General features: G+C 43.9%; 2 protein-coding genes across 2 annotated transcripts in view; both read right to left on the bottom strand.

Moving 5' to 3' along the window:
• The window catches only part of mpp3b (MAGUK p55 scaffold protein 3b), a 31,059-nt gene extending 25,729 nt beyond the window's left edge, over positions 1 to 5,330 (bottom strand). The window contains exon 1 of the mRNA XM_014158647.2: positions 4,863 to 5,330. The gene's annotated coding sequence lies outside the window, so the exon portion shown is untranslated. The remainder of the gene's footprint in view (positions 1 to 4,862) is intronic.
• A 1,523-nt stretch (positions 5,331 to 6,853) lies between these two features.
• Positions 6,854 to 24,267, bottom strand: part of lrp2b (low density lipoprotein receptor-related protein 2b) — a 125,058-nt gene continuing 107,644 nt past the window's right edge. Inside the window, exons 68-83 of the mRNA XM_014158653.2 lie at positions 23,331 to 23,456; positions 22,844 to 22,987; positions 22,333 to 22,498; positions 21,908 to 22,036; positions 21,350 to 21,570; positions 20,813 to 20,995; positions 20,598 to 20,717; positions 20,241 to 20,328; positions 10,171 to 10,235; positions 9,834 to 9,960; positions 9,447 to 9,516; positions 9,142 to 9,279; positions 8,498 to 8,599; positions 8,156 to 8,221; positions 7,863 to 7,919; positions 6,854 to 7,603 (exon numbers count right to left, since the gene is read on the bottom strand). Coding sequence (XP_014014128.2) covers positions 7,562 to 7,603; positions 7,863 to 7,919; positions 8,156 to 8,221; positions 8,498 to 8,599; positions 9,142 to 9,279; positions 9,447 to 9,516; positions 9,834 to 9,960; positions 10,171 to 10,235; positions 20,241 to 20,328; positions 20,598 to 20,717; positions 20,813 to 20,995; positions 21,350 to 21,570; positions 21,908 to 22,036; positions 22,333 to 22,498; positions 22,844 to 22,987; positions 23,331 to 23,456 — 1,844 coding nt within the window. The 3' untranslated portion in view covers positions 6,854 to 7,561. The remainder of the gene's footprint in view (positions 7,604 to 7,862; positions 7,920 to 8,155; positions 8,222 to 8,497; positions 8,600 to 9,141; positions 9,280 to 9,446; positions 9,517 to 9,833; positions 9,961 to 10,170; positions 10,236 to 20,240; positions 20,329 to 20,597; positions 20,718 to 20,812; positions 20,996 to 21,349; positions 21,571 to 21,907; positions 22,037 to 22,332; positions 22,499 to 22,843; positions 22,988 to 23,330; positions 23,457 to 24,267) is intronic.

Raw genomic sequence — 24,267 nt, 5'->3', positions numbered from 1 at the left:
GTATACCTATGTGGGGAAAAATGGTGTTTGTACATGAGGTTCCAAGTTAGAAGTACTTGTTTATGAAAGTTTTCAAGCTTAATAGGGATTTTACCCATATCAAAGTTGCATTTTAGTAAGAATTCTAGACCACCATTCTGTTGGAATATTAAATTAGGGATGATATTCAAAATGCAATCCTTATTTCTAAAATAGTTCTGTATCCATTTAATCTTAAATATTATATTAGAGGTTTTCAAATCCAGAGCATTCAACCCTCCCTCACTTTGAGTACTACATATTACCGCTTTTCTTAAATAATGAGGTATATTCCTCCATATGAAGTTAAATAATTTATTATCAACCATTTTAGTTACTGACAGAGGAACATCCAAGGCAAGGGAGGTATAAACTAATCTGGACAGACCTTCAGATTTTGATAAAAGTACACGTCCAGATAAAAAAAGATCTCTTAATAACCAGGAGTTAAATCTCTTTCCAATTTTCTCTACAATACGAGAGAAATTTAAGTTGGCCCTTTCTTTCTGATCTTTGATAACTTTAATATCAAGATATGTGATCACATCTTTTACAGGGATATTACATACTGAGTTTAAGTCACATCTTTTTAACGCAAATAATTCAAATTTCCTAATATTCAGAGATAAACCTAATACATGTGAGAAGGCATTAATACACTCAATAGCTTTCCTGACTTCATTATGATCTTTCAAAAAAATGTGTGGTCTCGTCAGCCAATTGTGAACCTTTTATCTCTTTGTCTTGTATCTGAATACCCCTAAAACTATCCTTATTTATATGAAGTGCCATAACTTGTGTGACCAATAAAAATAAGAAAGGAGAAATTGGGCATCCTTGTCTAATGTCAAATCTCTGTGGAGTACCATGGGATAATTTAACAGAGCTGTTACTATTATTGTAAAGTGTCTTAATTACACTTTGAAAATTTTGACCAAAACAAAAAAAATCGAAGTCTCAACTGTATCAAATGCCTTGTAAAAGTCTACAAATAAAATAAAGCTATCTTCCATAATGTGCTCATTGTAGTCTATCAAGTCCAAGACTAGTGGAATATTATTACATATATATCTGCCCTTCATAAAACCAGAGTGGGTATCATCAATGATTTGGTCAAGACCTTTTTTAAGTCTTTCTGCAAAGATGGATGGAAGTAGCTTTCCATCATTGTTCATTAATGGTCTCCAATTTTCTAACATCATAGAATCTTTGTTTGGTTTGGGTATTACAGAAAGGAGGCCCTGTGTCATAGAAACAGGCAGGACCCCTAAATCAATTGCCTCCTTAAAAACATTAAATATAAATTCAATAATATCCTCCTGAAAATATTTATAGAATTCACTAATAATGCCATCATTCCCTGGAGATTTGTTCTCTTTTAACTTGCTGCTGGCTATGACTATCCAACATAACACTGGAACTCTTCCAAGTCAAGTTAAGGTAAGCTTCAGGTTTAATTAATTTATTGCCACTGGGGCCCGCCAGTGTAACTGCTTACTAACGTTACTGCATGATTGTAGTGGGTTTACTAACGCATTAGTTCTATTAGCTATGTTGACTAAGACGTTACTTTAGCTAATATGGGGACAATGATGTAGGCTGTGTGTAGCGGTTATGACATGGTTTGACAAGTCCACAAATTAAGGGAAAAGGTGAGAGGAGGAGAGTGCATAGAGGCTAGAATGAATACAACGTGGCTGCTATGAAAGTGAACTGTGTTTATGCGTGATCAAGGGTGTATACATTCCACCGAATCTGTTGAAAAACGTTTCTTAAATGGAAGAAAACGAAACAGGGACAAAAATACCAGAATTTGTCCAATAGAAACTCTTGTTTGCAACTGTTGGACTAATTACACCCTAGATAAGCTAGATGCAGGCAAGAGTGTGCAAGGCGGTATTGAATGTGTCACTGTCTGTCCATGTGTCACTGTCATCTCAAATGTTTCTCTCGACCTGTGTGCACCTACATTGTAAACTTTCATTCATAGGCTAGGTTGTAGCATCCTCATGATGGGCACAGGGAAAATTAGAGTATCATGTAGTAGCCTAAACCTAGCGATGTTACTTTGAACTGGGTGAATGGAATATGAATGACAGTCATCCAACATGCTGTAGTAGAAATAAGGTCATGCTCATGAAAGAAAATATCATCCTCCCTCATCATAAACGGAACTGACCGCCACTGGTGTACGCGACCAATAAACTTTGATTTGATACTTCTATTCCTAGAAGAGGTAACAAATCACTCTGCGCCTACCAATGACATGCTAGAGAGTATAATAAAAACGGTCATGGTTGCCTTAGGAAGAGGTCTTCAGGGATGGAAAATAAATTAATATGGCTATTTACACTTCAACAAAAAGCCATGTCTTTTCCAATCTAGACAGTCCATTTCTATCTGAATAAACCAGGCCATGACGCCCTGACATCTCTGCTCAGGAAATCTCTGGTCCTCATCAGTAATTTCTACAGATTGCCTCCCTCTCAAGCCCCCTCTTACTCGGTCATGGCTAGAAGGGATCCAGCTTTTGTCAGAATAACGTCAGATTTGACTTTTCGTAGCAGGTTAGAATTTACGCAGCAGGATAGGAAAATGAATGTAGCATGTTATGAGAATTAGGACAAGTTTAGGGAAGGGTTAGGGTTAGCTAAAATGCTAAACATTCAACTTTTGATATTAATTTGACAAAAGCTGGATCCCTTCTCTCCCCTCAATTCGCCCTCTCCATCCCTCTTCGTTACCTCCCAACCCATCTCTCTATCCCTCCCTCCCTCCTATCCCTCCTTCATCCTCCCCATCCCTCTTCTCTCCCTACATCTCCTCCCTACCCCTCTCCCTCTTACCCTTATTTCATGCCCATATATTTCCCTCTCTCTTACTCCCTCCCATCCTCTCTGCCCTTCCCCCACTACCTTCTTTCTCTCCCTCGCCATCTTCTCTGTCCATCCCCTACAATCCTCCAGCCCTCCCCTCTCCAGGACTCTGATAACAAGCAGTGGAGGAGAGCTTAGAGTGGACAGCCTTCTCCCACTGACATTTGTCTGCCTGCCACTGAACAATATGACATTTCTTACTGGCTATATGGTCCAGGACAAGAGGAATGCCTTTGGTAGTACTTTCTAATACAGAGTGGTCTATAGAATAGTAGTGGGACTACAATCTGTTAGTACCATCTGTGGCATGGTACTCTGTTACATGCACACTATACTATATTGCTGCACACAGTACTTTTGTAGTGAGGGTGGTGAGAGGATTATCATCTGGTCCAGAAGACTAAGCATTAGACAAAGAGGTCTGTACTTTTAGCCAAGTCCCTAAGCATCGGGCTAATGGACATGGTTGCAACAGTGTTAAAAGCCAAAATCGTTGTCTGTTTGAACTTCAGAGACCTAAATGATAAGCAGTGTGAACAGATTTGAAAGAGATCGTTAAGATATTTTCTTCAAATCTGTTATAGCTCACTCCTGTAGTACCGGTCTTGTGTCTCAGGACCACATCAGCCTATAAGCATTAGCTCTGACACAAGTCTTCAGGTCTCAAGCAAGGTTACTCATCATTACGTTGCGTAGACATACAATAGCCTTTCACAGTGCCTGTCTCTATGACAGATGGTGAACCCCCTCAGCTATGCTACCGAAGGTCACAGTATCATATTTATTTGACATTTTAGTCATTTAGCAGGCGCTCTTATCCAGAGCGACTTACAGTAGTGAATGCATACATTTCATACATTTTTTCTCTGTACTGGTCCCCCGTGGGAATCGAACCCACAACCCTGGCGTTGCAAACACCATGCTCTACCAACTGAGCCACACGGGACCGTATGATACCACGGTCTTCATTCAGCAGATTGTGACCCCTTGTTGTTGACCTCTCCCTCTCTCTCTCGCTCCTCCACCTCTCTCCATTCCCCATCTCTCTGTCAATGCCAAGGGTGGTGTCACGCACAAACACACATACACTCTCCTCTTTTTCCTCTCTCTCGCCATCCCTTTCTCTCTCCCTCACCACCTGTTTGCCTGCCTGTGGAGTCGGATGAAGAGTGGATGATTTATCTGTTGTTGTGGGTGATGCCAGAGAGGGGGAAGGCAAGGTCACTCAAAACACAGACCTGGCACCATCTGCCCTTCTACCCAGTGTGTGTGTGTGTTGGTGCGTGACACAGCCAATGGCCTCACCTGTTATCCTTAAGTAAAGGTTGACTGCCTGGTCTGCAAACAAACCTATTTCCTCTGTCCCTTAAAGTGTCTGAAAAGCAACGAGTTGGTGTAAGCAATGTGATGGCTTATGGCAAGTGGTTTCAAAATATGCTGTAGTATTTAAAAAAGAAATACCGTGAGATGACCAGATCACTCTAAGTTCATGTATTGAATCATTCCAGGCCAAAGAGAGCAGGGGCGGTCATGCAAGGTAAGAATGCAATGTGTGTCCTTGCCATTCCATTAGTCTGAGAAGTTGACTTTGCATTAACACAACACACCCCCCCCCACAGAACACAAAGACATACTAAATGTATCATTCAACCTACAGTTCCATGGCATTCAATGCTACCTCTAATACCAAATCAAACATAAAGCAGCTATAGCAAACTAAATAGATTGGATTTAAAGACTACATATGGCAATCTATAAACCCACTCCACTTGTTTTTGTAAAAATCTAGCATTTGGAGAATCCTAGCAGGTTTCACAAGAACACACTCGAGGCTGAGCATCCCTGCAGCTTTCACATAAATGTGCACACACGTTGTATCCCTCAATCTCTTTAATTGCTCAATCCTTCCCTCCCGCTGAGACAACGTCTGCCAGAATAACTATAAATGAAACCGAATAAGATCCCTACCTTATTCATGCTCTGCTCTGTCTGTGGTGTGTATCTGTGTGGGCGTGTGTGCATTGGCAATCCCTCCTTTTACTCCTTTGGGTTGGTGCCTAGCGATGTGTCTTGATTCCTGTGTAAACCTGCCATTAGCTTCCCTGCTAGCTGTATCACTCTCTCCTCCTCCTCCTCACACAGACACGCGTGCAGCACTGCACTTCTCTGGTCCTCGCCTTTCTATCTCTCGCTCAGTCTCCTCCCTCCCCCTCTCTGTCTATCTTCATTATATCACTCACGCCGTTCCTCTCTCTCGCCCCCTCTCTCTCACACACATACAGACTCATGGATGCAGGATCTGTGGTCCACCCCTTTCCTCTCTCTCTTTCTCTAGCTGCTTCACCAATGCTGCTGATTGGGACATGCTTGAGCTGATAAGCAGATTTGACATGTGGGGGTAGTAGAACTAAAACATGCCTATGAATCATTATGGGGTGGCAGGTTGCCTGGCGGTTAAGAGTGTTGGGCCAGTAGCTGAAAGGCCGCTGGTTCGAATCCCAAGCAGACTAGGTGAAAGATCTGTCTATGTGCCCTTGAGCAAGGCACTTTACCCTAATTGCTCCTGTAAATCGATCTGGATAAGAGTGTCTGCTAAATGACACACTTGGAAAAATGGGTTCCAAAAGGGTTCTTCGGCTCTCTATAGGGAGAACCTTTTTGGTTCCAGGTAGAACCCTCTGGAAAGGGTTCTACATTTGAACCACAAAGGGTTCTACCTGGAACCAGAAGGGTTCTACCTGGAAATAAAAAGGGTTCTTCAAAGGGTTCTCCTATGGGGACAGCCTAAATACCCTTTTAGGTTCTAGATAGCACCCTTTTGGTTCTAAATTTACCAGTCCCCCTACTTCACTCCTTTTCTGCCCCATCCCTCCACTCTTCCATCACCGCACCATCACTCCACTTATCCCTTAACCAACCACTCTGTCCTCCATCTACTCTCTCTCTCTCTTTTAGTGCCCTACAGTCATAGGAGAACCCTTTGAAGAACCCTTTGTGGTTCCTGGTATAATTTTTGGGGGTTCCAGGTAGAACCCTTTCCACAGAGGGTGCTACATGGAACCAAATAGGGTTCTACTTGGAACCAAAAGGGGTTCTCCTATGGGGACAGTCGAAGAACCCTTTTGGAGTGTAGTTACAGTCCACTCAGTCAAAGGGGAAGCCTTGATGTAATAAGACATTTATGATGGCAGGATGAGAGGAGGGAAAGGTAGAGGAGGACAGGGGAGGAGAGGTGAGAAGAGGAAAGGAAGGTAGTTGCAAAGTGCTGTAGTCATTTTTTTTGTTACCCCATCAGTAATCATTAAGGCGTGGCTATGTGGTTAGTGTAGGGCTGTAGGCTTTTATGGCTGAACAGGGAGCACAGCAGCCAAGTTCAGTGGGTCACAGCAAACACTACATGGGAATTAGGGTCATCCTACTCAGATGATACCAGTGTGAGTCTCTATGCTGATTGCTTGGCAAATATGTGTGGAGTGGACAGATACAAACACAAAAAAGGGATGCAGAGAATTTGGAGAGGGGAAGGAGAGAGAGGGAGAGAGTATATATGTATATGTAGCCTACTGTATTGTGGTGGCCAATGTCTTATTGTTAATACTAACATAATTACCATCCATATTGTCCTTCATCCAAACAATTCATTTTTGGTCAGATTATTACACTTTTATTTATCTCATAATCAGGGCCCTGTGTTTTGGATCATGTCACATGACCTGGATTTTTAAAGCCTTTTCTAGAAATTAGAATTATACCAAAAATGAAAGAAATTGTCTGAGGATGGTGCTGGACCATCTGACATAAAAAAAAGGGGACAGTTTGATGAAAAAGCTTTAAATAAAGTTTAAAATTCAGGTCGTGTGACATTATTAAGCAATACACAGGGCCCTACTCATAATAGATAGGATGAAGAAATCGAAGGCCTGGTTGCCAAGGTTCATCTCCAAGAACACTTATGAAACTCGACAACAAATGGTTTAATCATACAGTATCAAACAAGATCATTTACAACATAATATACATCAACAGTTTGTTTCGCTTTATGACAAGAGTCAATCAAATATAATTAATCACAGATTGTAATCATAAAAATGTAGCCTTAGTTATAAATACTTATAACTAAGGCACATCATTCTAGAAACATCCGTTCTACCGTTCACCCACTATCGCATCACTTCCTTTAACTGCTCTGGGCACCGTTTCCCAATAGCGATGGAACTTATGAGTGTTTTAACGATGCATTGTTCTTACAACGGCTGAAGATGAAACATGCGTTTCCAGAACACCACGGAGAGTTAATGTTCACTCAGTGTTACATTGGAGAATATGTCCATACTGATAGGATCAAAAGAAAGGCAGCCCTACTCTCAGATCAGCTTTCTCCATTCAAATCTTACCTTTAAATTATAAGTATTCCACAATACTGACGATGGATCAGCTCCTACAGAGAAATTATTCTAATGCTTACCCAATAATAATCCACTAAATCACATATTTGGCACATCATGAAATATATTGAGGAAAAAATTACAGTAGGTTAGCTTTAATAACCCATTTTCCAACCAGGGAAAGGTGGGGGAGGTATGATTAGTCCAGTGTTAGTCCTAGTGTTCAGTTTAGTCCAGTGTTTAGTCCTGTTGTTTTGTCCACTGATTTGCCTGGTGTGGAGGTCAAGTGAAGGAGTCTGCTGGGGTGGATGGGTAAGTGGGATCCTGTCGAAAGAGCATTAGAATGAAGACAGACAGTATTTGATCTTGTGTGTTTAAAGATTTGAAAGTGTTTGAGGTGTGTTTGGAGTTTATTTGAAACTATAAAGTGTTATTATGTATTCTACCTAGGTCTACAACTTATATTACACTGCCATTATGCATAAAGATGACATCAATACACCAAAGCGCATACGAAAACAATAAAACACATTCTACTGTAGAATGCAGAGATGGATTGCACACTTATTTCTTGAACACTCACCGAGAACATTGGGTTTATGAAATTGTCGTCGGCATTGTCATCAGGAATGGGTTCGAACTGAAGAGGGTGGTGTGAAAGAAACAATTATTGGCATTCAGGTAAATTAACATGAACTTATATCTCAAACAAAGACATATGACCATATTCAAGTACGCATAACATTTACAGTATTTTCATAGTATGGTATACACAGAGAGAACTGTACACTACAATTAAAATATCATCATATATAATTTTCACAAAGTACAGAGTCGTATCCATGTCTAATTGTCCTTTATCATCTCCATGGATACCTTTAGTGACTCGTCGGCAACTGGTTCCTCGGGAGTCAGTTCCTCATCTGGATTCTCAAAGGCCCCCTAAAATGGCAGCCAGATTTTTTTTTAAATAAAAGCCTGAACTGTAAAGCTCTTACTCTATTGTCTGATATTTTAAAGGGAGAGTTCACCTCAAAATCAAAACTTGTCAGTCTGAGTTAAGACCACATTTAAAGGGATAATTCACCCTATGTCAAAAGTCAGCTAAAACTTTAAAAAGTTAACTATCCCATGAAAATGAAAACAAGCTGACCAGCTTTTATTTTAGATGTGAACTATAACTAGTCCCTTAATGTGTTTTTTTCAAATGGTGCCTACCTCGACTGATTCAGTATTAGCAGGTGTGGCGCTAGCGTCTGGCTCAGGGTCAGGCTCAGCTACCACACGAACCTCAGCATACAACGGGTTCTCAATGTTCTCCTATAGAACCAAGGACAACATAAAGAACAGTTCAGAACTACGCGCAAGATACAGGTCGACAGGGTGGTCATCCTCATGTTCTATGTTCTGAATGACATTGGCATACTGCTCAGTGCGTGTCCCTAAAAACAATAATAATACACTTTTTAAACTAGCTCTCAATTGAAACTCCAAAACAAGGGTCTTCAATCTGGCCCACAAGCTGATTGGATGTGACCCGCCAGTGTTGTCTTAGTAAAACTAAAATCATAGAACTGCTGAAATCCACATTGGGATGATTTAACAGAATACAGTACATTATAGGGCTCCCAAGTGGCGCAGCGGTCTAAGGCACTGCATCCCTAGTTCGATTCCAGGCTGTATCACATCCGGCCGTGATTGGGAGTCCCATAGGGCGGCACACAATTGGCCCAGCATCGTCCGGGTTTGGCCGGGGTAGGCCGTCATTGTAAATAAGAATTTGTTCTTAACTGACTTGCCTAGTTAAATAAAAGGTTACATAGTACATAAATTAGCTAATAAAGTATATTTGGTGTATTGACCATTGCTGTCCCATTGGGCACAAGGATGGCAGTAGTGATAGCGTTAGTGGCAGGTCTCTCAAACCCCTCAGCTGCATAGGCGGGGTTCTCAAAACTCTTCCCCCCTGCCTCCTCCATAGGAACAGCAGTACAGGGCTCCTGATGAGACAAAGATGAGACATAGTCTAACGGTCTATGTAAAGAGTCCCCTTGCATGAACATAAGCTAACCATAGTACAGTAGGTGTCTGTGTGCTGGAAAATACTGATTGAAATACTTTAATGTTTTTGTTTTATGGATTATTAACAAATCATGATCAGACAAACCGCTTTGCTGCTTGGGCCCGGGTCACTCCCCTCCTCCTTTGATGGGTCAGAGCTTTGATATGGGGCACCCCTGAAAATATCCAATAAAAGTACACTTGGCATGAATGAAAGGATTAGGATACAGATATTAGCTCTGTATTATGAGGAAACTTAGCTTTAGCACTAACGTCCCTTTAGAATCGAATGGGTTGTTGGGCTAGCTTTAGCATTAGCATCCCTTTAGATTTAGAATCTAATGGGTTGTTGGGCTAGCTTTAGCATTAGAATCCCTTTATATTTAGAATCTAATGAGATGGGGGGGCTAGCTTTAGCATTAGCATCCATTTAGAATCTAGTGGGCTAGTGGACAAGATATAGTGTGGCAGTACCTGTGGAACTGTGGCTCACCTGAAGCTAGCCATACTTGGCATGATGTGGCTTATTGTCTCCATGACACTGGCCTTCCTCTGGGCAGCATAGACCAGACCCCCAAGGACAAGTACTATCAGTACAGTCACCCCGATGGCTATACCCACTGGGAGGGAAGGAGGGAAGGAGAGGGGGTTTGCGTGAGGGAGAGGAGAGAATGAGAGAGGGGGTGAAAGAGAAATGAGATAGGATTTTAGGTGAAAGGGAGAAAGATAGAGACAAAAGGGGAGACGGAAAGACATTGATATCTTGTGGTATGGAAAAAAATATGTATGAACAAAATAACGATGGATCATGGATATACTGTAGCATGTACCTGAAGATGCCACCACCCCAAATATGTTTATCTCACAAAAGTCTCCCTGCCATTCTGGAGGACATCTGAGGAAAAAAATGTAACCAATGTTATACAGAGGGAGGTAACACCGGCAGGGCTCGTACACTATCCATAATAAGGACAGAGTCACACGTTATGTTCAGGTTATTTGTTGAATTTAAGACTTTTTAATGCCACTTGGAATGCAAATCATTACCAATTTTGAAGTTTGCAAGCGCCACACACCTGCTAATATTCCACTCCATGTTGGCAAAAAGTAGTATTTTTATGTTTGAATTTCACCAAAGGCTATAACCTACAGTACATGGCTCATAATATTATCAGGCAGGTGTGCTATTTTAGCAATGCGCATTCTCCTGTAGCCTAGCAGCCTCCACAGGTAATATTACACTTCGCTACATTACAACGGCTTGATTTGTTTGATCTGAGCAATTCTTCTTAGCTAGCTACATAGCCGTCTTTGTATCAAAGATAATTGTGTAGTTTAGAGTAACTGAGTAATTATCGAGGCTAGCTATCTTCGTCCTCCTAACGTAGTCAACACTGCTAGCTGCTAGCTAGCTAGTCATCACTGTTAGCTAGCCAACTTCTACCGACTAGCAGCACCGCAGAAACTATTACATTACAACGCAACGACTTGATTAGTGTGGCGTTAGTGTTAGTTAGCCAGCTACATAGTTGTCTTTGCTGTCTCTGTATCTAAGATAATTGTGTAGTTTGAGTATTATCGAGGTGTGCTAGCCAGCCGCGACGCGGCGCCAGACTTACTCAACACACCTAGTCATCATTACCCACTGCCAGCTAGCCAACCGTTACCGACTAGCAGCGCTGTAGTTACTAATACTTTACAACGGAACGATTTGACTAGTGCAGTGTTACCTAGCTAGCTACCTAGTTGTCTTTGTCATAGCTTGATAATTGTTAATTGATAATTGTTAGCTAGCCAGCCATCGAGGTTAGCTAGCCAGCTATTTCCGTCCCCCGCGACGCCATTTTTCCTAACCTAGCCAACTATTACCGACGAGCAGCATTGTTGAAACTAAATACACTACAAGGAACGTCTTGATTAGTGTTATGTTAGCTAGCTAGCTACAAAGTTGCTTTGTATCATGACAAGGTGTAGTACTGAAACTACCGAGGTTACCTAGCCAGCTACACGTTCAAAGTCAACAACGCAGCCACTGCTAGCTAGCCTACTCCACCAGCCAGCAGTACTGTATCATTTTAGTCAATAACATTTTTGCAACGTAAGCTTAACTTCCTGAACATTCGAGACGTGTAGTCCACTTGTCACTCCAATCTCATTTGCATTAGCGTAGCCTCTTCTGTAGCTTGTCTACTATGTGTCTGCCTACCCCTGTTCTCTCTCCTATGCACAGGCCATACAAACGCTCCACACCGCGTGGCCGCTGCCACTCTAACCTGCTGGTCCCAGCGCGCACGACCCACGTGGAGTTCCAGGTCTCCGGCAGCCTCTGGAACTGCCGGTCTGCGGCCAACAAGGCTGAGTTCATCTCAGCCTATGCTACCCTCCAGTCCCTAGACTTCCTGGCGCTGACGGAAACATGGATCACCACAGATAACACTGCTACTCCTACTGCTCTCTCCTCGTCTGACTACGTGTTCTCGCATACGCCTAGAGCATCGAGCCAGCGGGGTGGTGGCACTGGAATCCTCATCTCTCCCAAGTGGACATTCTCTCTTTCTCCCCTGACCCATCTGTCTATCTCCTCATTTGAATTCCATGCTGTCACAGTTACCAGCCCTTTCAAGCTTAACATCCTTATCATTTATCGCCCTCCAGGTTCCCTTGGAGAGTTCATCAATGAGCTTGACGCCTTGATAAGTTCCTTTCCTGAGGATGGCTCACCTCTCACAGTTCTGGGTGACTTTAACCTCCCCACGTCTACCTTCGACTCATTCCTCTCTGCCTCCTTCTTTCCACTCCTCTCCTCTTTCGACCTCACCCTCTCACCTTCCCCCCCTACTCACAAGGCAGGCAATACGCTTGACCTCATCTTTACTAGATGCTGTTCTTCCACTAATCTCATTGCAACTCCCCTCCAAGTCTCCGACCACTACCTTGTATCCTTTTCCCTCTCGCTCTCATCCAACACTTCTCACTCTCCCCCTACTCGGATGGTATTGCGCCGTCCCAACCTTCGCTCTCTCTCTCCCGCTACTCTCTCCTCTTCCATCCTATCATCTCTTCCCTCTGCTCAAACCTTCTCCAACCCATCTCCTGCTTCTGCCTCCTCAACCCTCCTCTCCTCCCTCTCTGCATCCTTTGATTTCCTCTGTCCCCTATCCTCCAGGCCGGCTCGGTCCTCCCCTCCTGCTCCGTGGCTCGACGACTCACTGCGAGCTCACAGAACAGGGCTCCGGGCAGCCGAGCGGAAATGGAGGAAAACTCGCCTCCCTGCGGACCTGGCATCCTTTCACTCCCTCCTCTCTACATTTTCCTCTTCTGTCTCTGCTGCTAAAGCCACTTTCTACCACTCTAAACTCCAAGCATCTGCCTCTAACCCTAGGAAGCTCTTTGCTACCTTCTCCTCCCTCCTGAATCCTCCTCCCCCTCCTCCCTCTCTGCGGATGACTTCGTCAACCATTTTGAAAAGAAGGTTGACGACATCCGATCCTCGTTTGCTAAGTCAAACGACACTGCTGGTCCTGCTCACACTGCCCTACCCTGTGCTTTGACCTCTTTCTCCCCTCTCTCTCCAGATGAAATCTCGCGTCTTGTGACGGCCGGCCGCCCAACAACCTGCCCACTTGACCCTATCCCCTCCTCTCTTCTCCAGACCATTTCCGGAGACCTTCTCCCCTACCTCACCTCGCTCATCAACGCATCCTTGACCGCTGGCTACGTCCCTTCTGTCTTCAAGAGAGCGAGAGTTGCACCCCTTCTGAAAAAAACCTACACTCGATCCCTCCGATGTCAACAACTACAGACCAGTATCCCTTCTTTCCTTTCTCTCCAAAACTCTTGAACGCGCCGTCCTTGGCCAGCTCTCTTGCTATCTCTCTCAGAATGACCTTCTTGATCCTAATCAGTCAGGTTTCAAGACTGGGCATTCAACTGAGACTGCTCTTCTCTGTGTCACGGAGGCTCTCCGCACTGCTAAAGCTAACTCTCTCTCCTCTGCTCTCATCCTTCTAGACCTATCTGCTGCCTTTGATACCGTGAACCATCAGATCCTCCTCTCCACCCTCTCCGAGCTGGGCATCTCCGGCACCGCGCACGCTTGGATTGCGTCCTACCTGACAGGTCGCTCCTACCAGGTGGCGTGGCGAGAATCTGTCTCCGCACCACGTGCTCTCACCACTGGTGTCCCCCAGGGCTCTGTTCTTGGCCCACTCCTATTCTCGCTATACACCAAGTCACTTGGCTCTGTCATATCCTCACATGGTCTCTCATATCATTGCTATGCAGATGACACACAATTAATCTTCTCCTTTCCCCCTTCTGACAACCAGGTGGCGAATCGCATCTCTGCATGTCTGGCAGACATATCAGTGTGGATGACGGATCACCACCTCAAGCTGAACCTCGGCAAGACGGAGCTGCTCTTCCTCCCGGGGAAGGACTGCCCGTTCCATGATCTCGCCATCACGGTTGACAACTCCCTTGTGTCCTCCTCCCAGAGTGCTAAGAGCCTTGGCGTGACCCTGGACAACACCCTGTCGTTCTCCACCAACATCAAGGCGGTGACCCGATCCTGTAGGTTCATGCTCTACAACATTCGCAGAGTACGACCCTGCCTCACACAGGAAGCGGCGCAGGTCCTAATCCAGGCACTTGTCATCTCCCGTCTGGATTATTGCAACTCGCTGTTGGCTGGGCTCCCTGCCTGTGCCATTAAACCCCTACAACTCATCCAGAACGCCGCAGCCCGTCTGGTGTTCAACCTTCCCAAGTTCTCTCACGTCACCCCGCTCCTCCGCTCTCTCCACTGGCTTCCAGTCGAAGCTCGCATCCGCTACAAGACCATGGTGCTTGCCTACGGAGCTGTGAGGGGAACGGCACCTCCATACCTTCAGGCTCTGATCAGGCCCTACACCCAAACAAGGGCACTCCGTTCATCCACCTCTGGCCTGCTCGCCTCCCTACCTCTGAGGAAGCACAGTTCCCGCTCAGCCCAGTCAAAACTGTTCGCTGCTCTGGCACCCCAATGGTGGAACAAGCTCCCTCACGACGCCAGGACAGCGGAGTCAATCACCACCTTCCGGAGACACCTGAAACCCCACCTCTTCAAGGAATACCTGGGATAGGATAAAGTAATCCTTCTAACCCCCCCTTAAAAGATTTAGATGCACTATTGTAAAGTGGTTGTTCCACTGGATATTATAGGTGAATGCACCAATTTGTAAGTCGCTCTGGATAAGAGCGTCTGCTAAATGACTAAAAATGTAAAATGTAGTAGCATAGTAGCTAGGCTATAGATGGCTGAAGCATGAGGTTGCCCATCTGCATTTGATTAGGGTACCCCAAATGGGCAAATAAATCATTAGCTAAATCAAAAACTCTAGGCCTAAGTGTTCAGAATTTTGGCTGCGATACCAATATCAGTTTAGTATAATGATGCTCAATATCATAACGAAACCACTGTGAAAATGCCTTAAAGTCAAATATACAGCTATGTTACTGTATGAAACACGTGGTCAACTCTCCATCTGGAAATCCAAGCCACTGGGTGTGCAGGCTTTTGATCCAGCACTGCTCAAACACACCTGAGTCAGCTTAACAAGGTCCTGTTGAGCAGTTGGTGTGTTAGAGTTGAGGGTGGAACAAAAGTCTACACAAGCAGTAGCTCTCTTGGAGGTATTATGCTATACTATTAGAACATTAGCCTACAACCAAAAAGTCTAATAAAATGATTCCCTTGTTCAGTGAATCAGGTATCAAATGGCTATACTTTGAAGCAAGGTAGCTCTAGACTGAGTTTTTCCAGTGCCAAGTGTGGTATCCCAGGAGGTCTACCCCGGGGGATGGTAATAGAGGGGAGGTACGTGAGGCGACGTTGGCTCCCTCTGCTGGGAATACGGGAGCTGGTCACCCTGACACGGACAGCTAAGTGGAGGTAATTAGAGAAAAGTGCCAACCAGCCGTGGAGGCTAAATAAAAGGAGCACGATGGCACACAGCGGGAGAGAGACGGACACCAGTTAAGCGAGAGAAACCTAAGTTATTTCTTTGATATATTTATTTTCTGTCTTAAGTAAAGTTGTTTTTCGGACTAAAGCCTCCCTGTCTCTGTGTCAATCTCTGCACGCTCAATCCAACACCCCACGGTTTACCACACAAGTAAGACATGAAAGAAGTTTAATCTAAAATGTTAATTGAATGCATGATGGATATTTTGATTTGTAATGTTTGTTGTGCATATTGACCGGGGGCAATTGTATGATTAAACAGTACAAATACGACCTATGCAGATCAATCAAGATGATGAGTATAGGGACAAAGAGGTGGGTATGAGGTGCATGTGACGGGCTTCTAACGATCACGGATTACCACCAACGCCGCCCTACCGGACGAGCTAGACACCTTTTTCTCACGCTTTGAGCAAAATGATTCTGAGCCGCTGAGTAGAGCCCTTGACGACAACAAGGGCTATGTGCTTACGGTCTTCACGGAGGACGTATGCAAGGCATTCAAGCGTGTTAACCCTCACAAGGCTGCCGGCCCATACAGCATCCCAAGGCGTGCCCTCAGTGCATGTGCAGACCAATTAGCTGTTGATGGCGCCGACAGACATTGCAGCTCTGCTTCTAGCTCCTAAGCAACTCTGCAGTGTTTTGTTTTTGGATATCAGAGGGCGGTAACTCACCAGTATTATGACCAGGAATATGACTTTCCCGATGTGGATCCTTCGTTCGTAGCCCCCCAGAGCAATTAAACTTATCCCAGAGGCTGCTCCAAGATGCCACCGGCGGAGAAGAGGTATTCGGAGTGGACTTCTAGTCCGACTCAGGAGGCGTGCACACCATCCACCGCTTCCGAGTATATTACTCGCTAATGTTCAGTCTTGGACAACAAAGTAGACGAGCTCAGGGCGAGGATCTCCTTCCAGAGAGACATCAGGGGCTAACAGTCTGTTTCACGGAATCATGGCTCTCTCGGGATATACTGTCCCTGTTCATACAGCCAGCTCGGTTCTCAGTTCATCATGCAGACAGGAATAATGAACTCTCATGAACTACTCATGGTGTGATTGTGATAACATACAGAAACTCAAGTCCATTTGTTCACCCGACTTAGAATATCTCACAATCAAATGCTGACTGTATTACCTCCCAAGAGAATTCCCTTCAGTTACAGCCGTGTATATTCCCCCTCAAGCCGATACCACGTCGGCCCTCAAGGAACTACACTGGACTTTATGCAAACTGGAAACCACATATCCTGATTTATTGTAGCTGGGGATTTTAACTAAGCAAATTTGAGGAAAACGCTACCGAAGTTCTGTCAACATATTGACTGTAGTACTCGCTTAGGAAAAACATTAGATCACTGCTTCTCGCCTTTTCGAGACACCTACAAGGCCCTCCCCCACCCTCCCTTCGGCAAATCAGATCACCACTCCCTTCCTATAGGAAGAAACTCAAACAGGAAGTACCCATGCTAAGGTCTATTCAACGTTGGTCTGACCAATCAGAATCTATGCTTCAAGGTTGTTTTGATCACGCGGACTGGGATATGTTCCGGGTAGCCTCAGAGAATAACATTGACGTTTACCCGGACACAGTGACTGAGTTCATCAGGAAGTGTATAGGGGATGTTGTTCCCACAGTGTCTATTAAAATCTACCCAAACCAGAAACCGTGGATAGATGGCAGCATTCACACAAAACTGAAAGCGCGAACCACCGCATTTAACCATGGCAAGGTGACTGGGAATATGGTTGAATACAAACAGTGTAGTTATTCCCTCCGTTAGACAATCAAACAAAGCAAAACGTCCGTACAGAGACAAAGTGGAGTTGCAATTCAACGGCTCAGACACGAGACATATGTGGTAGGGTTTACAGACAATCACGGATTACAAAGGGAAAACCAGCCACGTCACGGACACCGACGTCTTGCTCCCAGACGAGCTAAACACCTTCTTCGCCCATTTTGAGGATAACACAGTGCCACCGACGCAGCCCGCTCCCAAGGACTGTGGGCTCACGTTCTCCGTGGCCGACATGAGAAAGACAATTAAGCGTGTTACCCCTAGCAAGGCTGCCGGCCCAGACGACATCCCTAGCCGCTTCCTCAGAGCAGGCGCAGGACAGCTGGCTGTAGTGTTTACAAACATATTCAATCTCTCCCTATCCCAGTCTGCTGTCCCCAATTGCTTCAAGATGTCCAGCATTGTTCCTGTACCCAAGAAAGCAATGGTAACTGAATTAAATGACTATCGCCCCGTAGCACTCACTTCCGTCATCATGCAATGCTTTGAGAGGCTAGTTACCTGACACCCTAGACCCACTTCAATTTGCTTACCGCCCCAATAGATCCAGCGAAGCTGTCATCAAGGCAAACGGTGGCTACTTTGAAGAATCTAAAATATGATTAACACTACATGATTCTCTGTGTTATTTAATAGTTTTGATGTCTTCACTGCAATGTAGAAAATAGTAAAAATAAAGAAAAACCCTTGAATGAGTAGATGTGTCCAAACTTTTGACTGGTACTGTATGTGAGGATGCTTTTTATCGACTACAGCTCGGCTTTCAAAACCATTGTGCCCTCTAAGCTCACCACAAAGCGCACAGCCCTGGGACTGAACTCCTCCCTATGCAACTGGGTCCTGGACTTCCTGATGGGCCGCCCCCAGATGATGAAGGTAGGCGACATTATCTCCTCCACATGGGGGCCCCACAAGGGTATGTCCTCAGTCCCCTCCAGTACTCCCTGTATACCCACGACTGCATTTCCTCACACAGTTCCAACTACATCATCAAGAGTGCTGACGACAACAGTAGTAGGCCTGATTACCAACAACTATGAGATGTCCTACAGGAAGGAGGTAGGCACTGACGGTGTGGTGCCAGGTAAAAAACCTCTTAACGTCAGCAAAACAAAGGAGCCGATTGTGGACTTCCGGAGGAACCAGGCTGGGCACGCCGCCATCCTCATCAATGGGGCCGCTGTGAAGGCTGTCAAAACTTCAAGTTCCTCAGTGTACGCATCTCCAAGGAGCTGAAATGGTCAGACCACACTAACACTGTGGTGAAGAAGGAACGACAGCCACTCTAACCTCAGGAGGCTGAAGAAATTCGGCCTGTCCCAGAAGGCCCTCACATCAAAAACATACTGTCGGACTGCATCACAGTCTGGTACAACGACTCCACCGCCACTGACCGCAAGGCTCTACAGAGGGTGGTACGCTCAGCTGAATGCACCATTGGTTGCACACTGCCTGCTATCCAAGACACCTTCCAGACCAGGTGTCGCAGGAAGGCCAAGAAGTTTATCAGAGACCTCAGCCACCCGAGCCACGGCCTGTTCTCCCTACTTCCATCACTCAAATGCGGGCAGTACAGGAGCATCATGCTAAAACTAACAGACTGGCCAATAGGTTCTACCCCCAGACCATCAGGCTGCTGAATAGCCACCACTAGCCAGCTACCTGCTCTCAATGACATACTCTGTTTGTAAAGTGGTGTTATTTCCTCTGTATTGACAGTTGAGAAATAATTGTTATACTCACATAAAGCTGAGACTCTTTTTTTAACAACAGTATCAGTAGTTATTAAAAAAAAACTGTCTTTCACACAATTACATTTTGAAATGTTGCTCAACTATCAGTATGCTTACAGAATGCATCTCTCCCTTCACTCCATGTTTTAAATAGGTGAGCGGCAGTGAGAGCCAGGACAAAACAGGGACAGGGCAGATACATACTTTCATTGCAGGAAGCAGATGAATTAAAGCACATTATTGTTGACCAAATAATGGTTTTAGAGCCAAAACATCTGCAGGAACTAGTGTAGCCTAATCATCGAAATTACAGATGTAAGCAAATTTGCTTCGATAAGAGGGCAATGTTAGTGTTGTCTATCAAATTGTATAGGCTTATTAGACTACCTTGCTCTCATCTCTCTTCTCTGGCAACGGATGCACACGCACCTGATGTGTATACACAGACATGTGGTTGGATACCTCTTCTACATCTTGAAAGTGTGCCTCGGATATTATTTGATAAATTTTGTAAATGTTTTTGCCGTGGTGGCAACAATTAAAACCTCTACAGGATCGGTGGGTCCCCCACGGGACGGTTGAGCTAACGTAGGCTAATGCGATTAGCATAAGGTTGTAAGTAACAACATTTCCCAGGACATAGACATGTCTGATATTGGCAGAATGCTTAAATTCTTGTTAATCTAACTGCACTGTCCAATTTACAGTAGCTATTACAGTGAAAGAATATCATGCTATTGTTTGAGGAGAGTGCACCGTTATGAACTTGAAAAGTTATTAATAAACCAATTAGGCACATTTGGGCAGTCTTGATACAACATTTTTAACAGACATGCAATGGTTCATTGTATCAGTCTAAAACTTTGCACATACACTGCTGCCATCTAGTGGCCAAAATCTAAATTGCGCCTGGGCTGGAATAATACATTATCGCCTTTCCCTTGCATTTCAAAGATGGAACAAAAAACGCATGGTTTTTTCTTTGTATTATCTTTCACCAAATCTCATGTGTTATATTGTCCTACATTAATTTCACATTTCCACAAAGTTTAAAGTGTTTCCTTTGAAATGGTATCAAGAATATGCATATCCTTGCTTCAGGTCCTGAGCTACAGCTAGTTAGATTTGGCTATGTCATTTTAGACGAAAATTGAAAAAAAGGGGCGGATCCTTAGCAGCGGCACAATATAAAGGAAACACTCTAGTCCTCTCCGTCACATTTGTTAAGACATTTGAAGACATTTTAGGACTTAGAGGCTTTTAAATCCGATAAATTCATTTAAGACTAATACTTTTTAAGGACCCGTGGACACTTAAAAATGGCACTAATAGGACAAGTTAATGTAACAGCCAACTTACATGCACATGGCCTTGTTGTCATCAAAGTAGCATGTTCCGCCATTTATACACTGGCATGGAGGGGGCATGGTGGGTGGGGGGTCAAATCCTGACAGAGGTCAGAGTTCAAAGGTCAACACTAGTCAGCACAATTTCCTTCAAAGTGTTTCTTCCTGTTTAAGGTATTACATCATATCCTGTCTCTGCCCAATACTAAAGTTTGGAACAGCTATTCCAATTTTGTTGTGGCACACAACATAGATTAAAAACCTAATGTAGCTAACCACAACAGTCAAACCAAGAGGAACAAGTTACAGATAATTGACATTTACAATACAAGACAGAGTCATCAGTCCAAGATGGAGGAGGCTATGGTACCTGCATCACAGTCCGTCTTGCTGCCAGAGACAAAGCTTGTTCCCTCAGGGCAGGCGCAGGTGTAGCCTCCAGGTCTGAGCAGACACAAGTGACTACAGATCCCTTTACAAGGGGTTTTCACTGACAGACACAAGTAAACAATGTCACTTAAACCTAGACTGCATTTTAGTTTATATCAAACAGGAAACACAAGAGATGTTTGAAGTGTCACTCACTGCCTATTGAGTTGTATCTCTGCTGCTGGTACACACTGATCTGGGTGAGCCAGGGCCCAGCGGTGAGCAGCTTGGTCTTGGTGCCACGGCCAAACTTGTCCTGCCGGAACACTTCCCCTTTCTCCTGCGTGCTCCAGTAAATGTGGTCCTCAAACACACTCACACTGAAAGGGTACCGCACATCTGGGCCCACAGAGACAAACACAGGGGTTAGAAATTACAGGTAACCAATTAAACAAAATAGGGTTAGAAACCATGTAATGTACCACCTTAATTTCTGTTCATTTTCAGACCTATAAGTAGTCTAATGTCAAAACGAACCAATTCTCCACAAAACTTAGATTGAGTGTAATGCCCCTTTAAAGAAGAAAAAAAAAGCATCAAGTTTGAATAGTAAGTCAGCTGACTGTCACACAGAGGCATGGCAATCGTATGATAGAGTTTTGTACAAGTAAAGCAAACGATAAAAAATATACTATTTTCAGGCCTCGTGTTTCCCTCCACCCCATGGTGTATCACTCTGCCCTCCAGCCTCACCAATATACAGTGCAGTGCGGCGGTCTTCTCCGGAAGGTAGCACCGACTCAATGCGACTCTCCTTGGCATCGGACCAGTAAACCCGGTCACCGTTGGCGTAGTCGATTGACAAGCCTGTGGGAAAACCCAGGCCGTCGGGCACCAGGACATTCCGGTGCTGCCCGTCCAACCATGAGTACTCAATCCTGGCCGCGGTTCCGCGGTCCGCCCAGTACAGCATCCTGGATGAAGAAAGTAAAGTGGAAAAGGAAAATGAGGGATAAGTGTTTCACCTTGAGTAGATTTATTTTGTAAGGGGCTTTTCAGACAATGTCAGATGTTTTTGTCCAAAGAATTATGAGGTCAACAACAAATATGACCATGTCTCATCCATGACTGCTTGCACATCAATTGTGAAAACTGTTGTACTGCGATGAGCCATCAATTTGTAGTTGAAACCAGTTCACATTTTCTATTTGTATGATTTTTTTGGGGCAAAACAATTGTCAGGCTCTCGAAGCATCATCCACAGCTTCCAATACAAGCCCCAGACTCATAACAGCCTACAATGATTCTCACCCCAGTCGAGGATTGACAGCCACAGCAGAGGGATGGTCAATGTCCGTCTTGACCAGGTGCTTCCTGTAGCGCCCATCCAGCATGGCCACCTCTATCCTCTTGACTCTCGAGTCCGCCCAGTACAGGTTCCTATTCACAGGAAAATAAAGAACATGTTATGTCCCAAACATGTTATAGCACTGCATATCAAAGTCATTCACAGCCATTAACATAAATATAACAAGTAATGTGTAGATACCACTGCCATGGCAATTTCAGTGATTGATATATTAGCTAACAGATTACATTACTGTTCCATAATGTGAACATTTCAGAATATGAATGAAACACAAAACCACACAGTAGGGGAATATGCCCAGTTCTGCATTACAAGGGAAGCTGAACAACAGACAAATAAATAAAGAGGCGCAGCCATGCCGTCCTACCTTCCGACCCAGTCAACAGCGATGCCATCTGGCGTGGTAATGTATTTGATGCCCAGGTCGACAGCGGCGGCTATATTGTTGCTATTGTCGTCCACTGTGGGTATATATGCTCTCTTGATGGCGCCTGCCGCATTGTCCTTCCCCTCCACCGTGAAATACACCATACCTGAGAAAGACATGGAGAGCTTACTCAGCTCTCTTTTAACGTGAATACCTTATGTTTGTCAGGATTATTATTTTGCATTATTTAGTCACTTTTGATTATAATTAGTAACTTTTTTATGATGTTGATGATAATTAAGGTTTTCCATGTAAGTTTAACTAACATGTTAAACACGTATTTGAATATGCATTCCTGACTTTGATAAGTAAGGTTTCTTTGTAAAATCATTTTTTAAATTAAAATTAAAATACATTTTTTTATAAAAATAAATAAAATGGTATTTTTAGTATAATCGTAGCTATTTTGTCTGGGTCATAGGAGGCAGCTAATTTTGTTTGTGTGACATACTGAGTCCAGTGTTGTTGTGGTCCCAGTCATAGTCCAGAGCCATGATGTGCTCCTGCTCCTCGAGGAAGTCATGGTAGGCCTCCATCTGCAAGTTGAACTTCCGGATACGGATATTCTCTGGGAGCAACAGGAGAGGCCCGGCACCTGGTAAGTTTGTGTTGAAGTAGGAAAAAGTAAAACAAATAAAAATCAGTTTACCCATAAAACGTTTCTCCAGAAACATCGATAAATTAATAGCAACTGTAATAACAACAATATTGTTACTTTGTTCATAATAGTGTACAATATTATGGAGATTATTTTGAAATCCCAAACACTCAATTTATAGGCCTAAACAGTACTAAAATGAGATAAAACCAACAAACTGTTAATTTGCAAATTAGACTACTGGTCTTTAATTAGCAAAATACTTAGCAATTAGCATATTTCTAAAGCAAAGCTTTCGGTCTCAGGTCTAAACAATAGTATGGTAGAGGTGTGAACTCACCCTCAGCTTCACACTGGTTGCCATTACCCACTTTGCGGTACCCGGGGGCACACTCACAGTCGTACCCGCCCTTGGTGTTCTTGCAGACCTGCGGGCAAGTCCCATGTACCTCACACTCGTTGATATCTGGGGAAAGTTTTGGTAGAAAGTTAACTATATGTGCTTGTTATTGTTTATAGGGTAGCAAGGTCTAGGTAGGGGTGGGTGGATGTTAAGAAGTGAGTTTGCCCTCCATATTGTAAACATTTACTTAAATGTTATTTTCTAAGCAAAACATGTTTTGGACAAAGAATTGACCAATAATGTACATAACCACAAAAAGGAGTTGTACTAATGCTGCTTTTTACAACAAACACTTTGATTCATGTTCTTTCAGAGGGTTATCTACGCTTCGTTGATTGTGTTTCATTGTTTTCAGTGAACAACAACTCTACAAGGAAGAGATGGAATGAAGGCAATGATCCAGTTAATAAACAATATTCATGTTGTTTGAGTCTGTGTGGGTGTAGTGTAAGTTGAATGTTGTTTAAGTGAATGTTGGAGTGTGTGTGGCGTGTATGTGTGCGTGCAAGCCTTAGGGCTGTCCCCGACTCAAAAAAAATCTTGATTGGTCCAAATATTTAAATGTGGATTTTTCCATATATAGACACGTCCTATGTGTTTTAATCAAAATCAACTATATGCACTGAGCTTGTCTGGTGCTTTAAGCGCTCAGTTTGATTAAATAATTAACCTAAGGGCGATGTCCGCTCCTTCGTGGAAATCAAATTCGCATAATACCAAAATCCCCATAAAAATCTGTTTAAGCTAGAGATATCAATTGTTCATTGGATGCGTCTCAATCAACCGCGTCCGCCTAAGTAACACTTCCGTAGCTGCAGTGAAAGGTAATGGAACTAGAACGGTGTTTGTCAGAACATGACGACACGAAGATCGG

Source organism: Salmo salar, chromosome ssa19 (genome assembly GCF_905237065.1).
Source record: "Salmo salar chromosome ssa19, Ssal_v3.1, whole genome shotgun sequence".
NCBI lineage: Eukaryota > Metazoa > Chordata > Actinopteri > Salmoniformes > Salmonidae > Salmo > Salmo salar.
The sequence above is the reverse complement of the archived record's forward strand: the minus strand, read 5'-3'. Positions and strand labels throughout refer to the sequence as shown.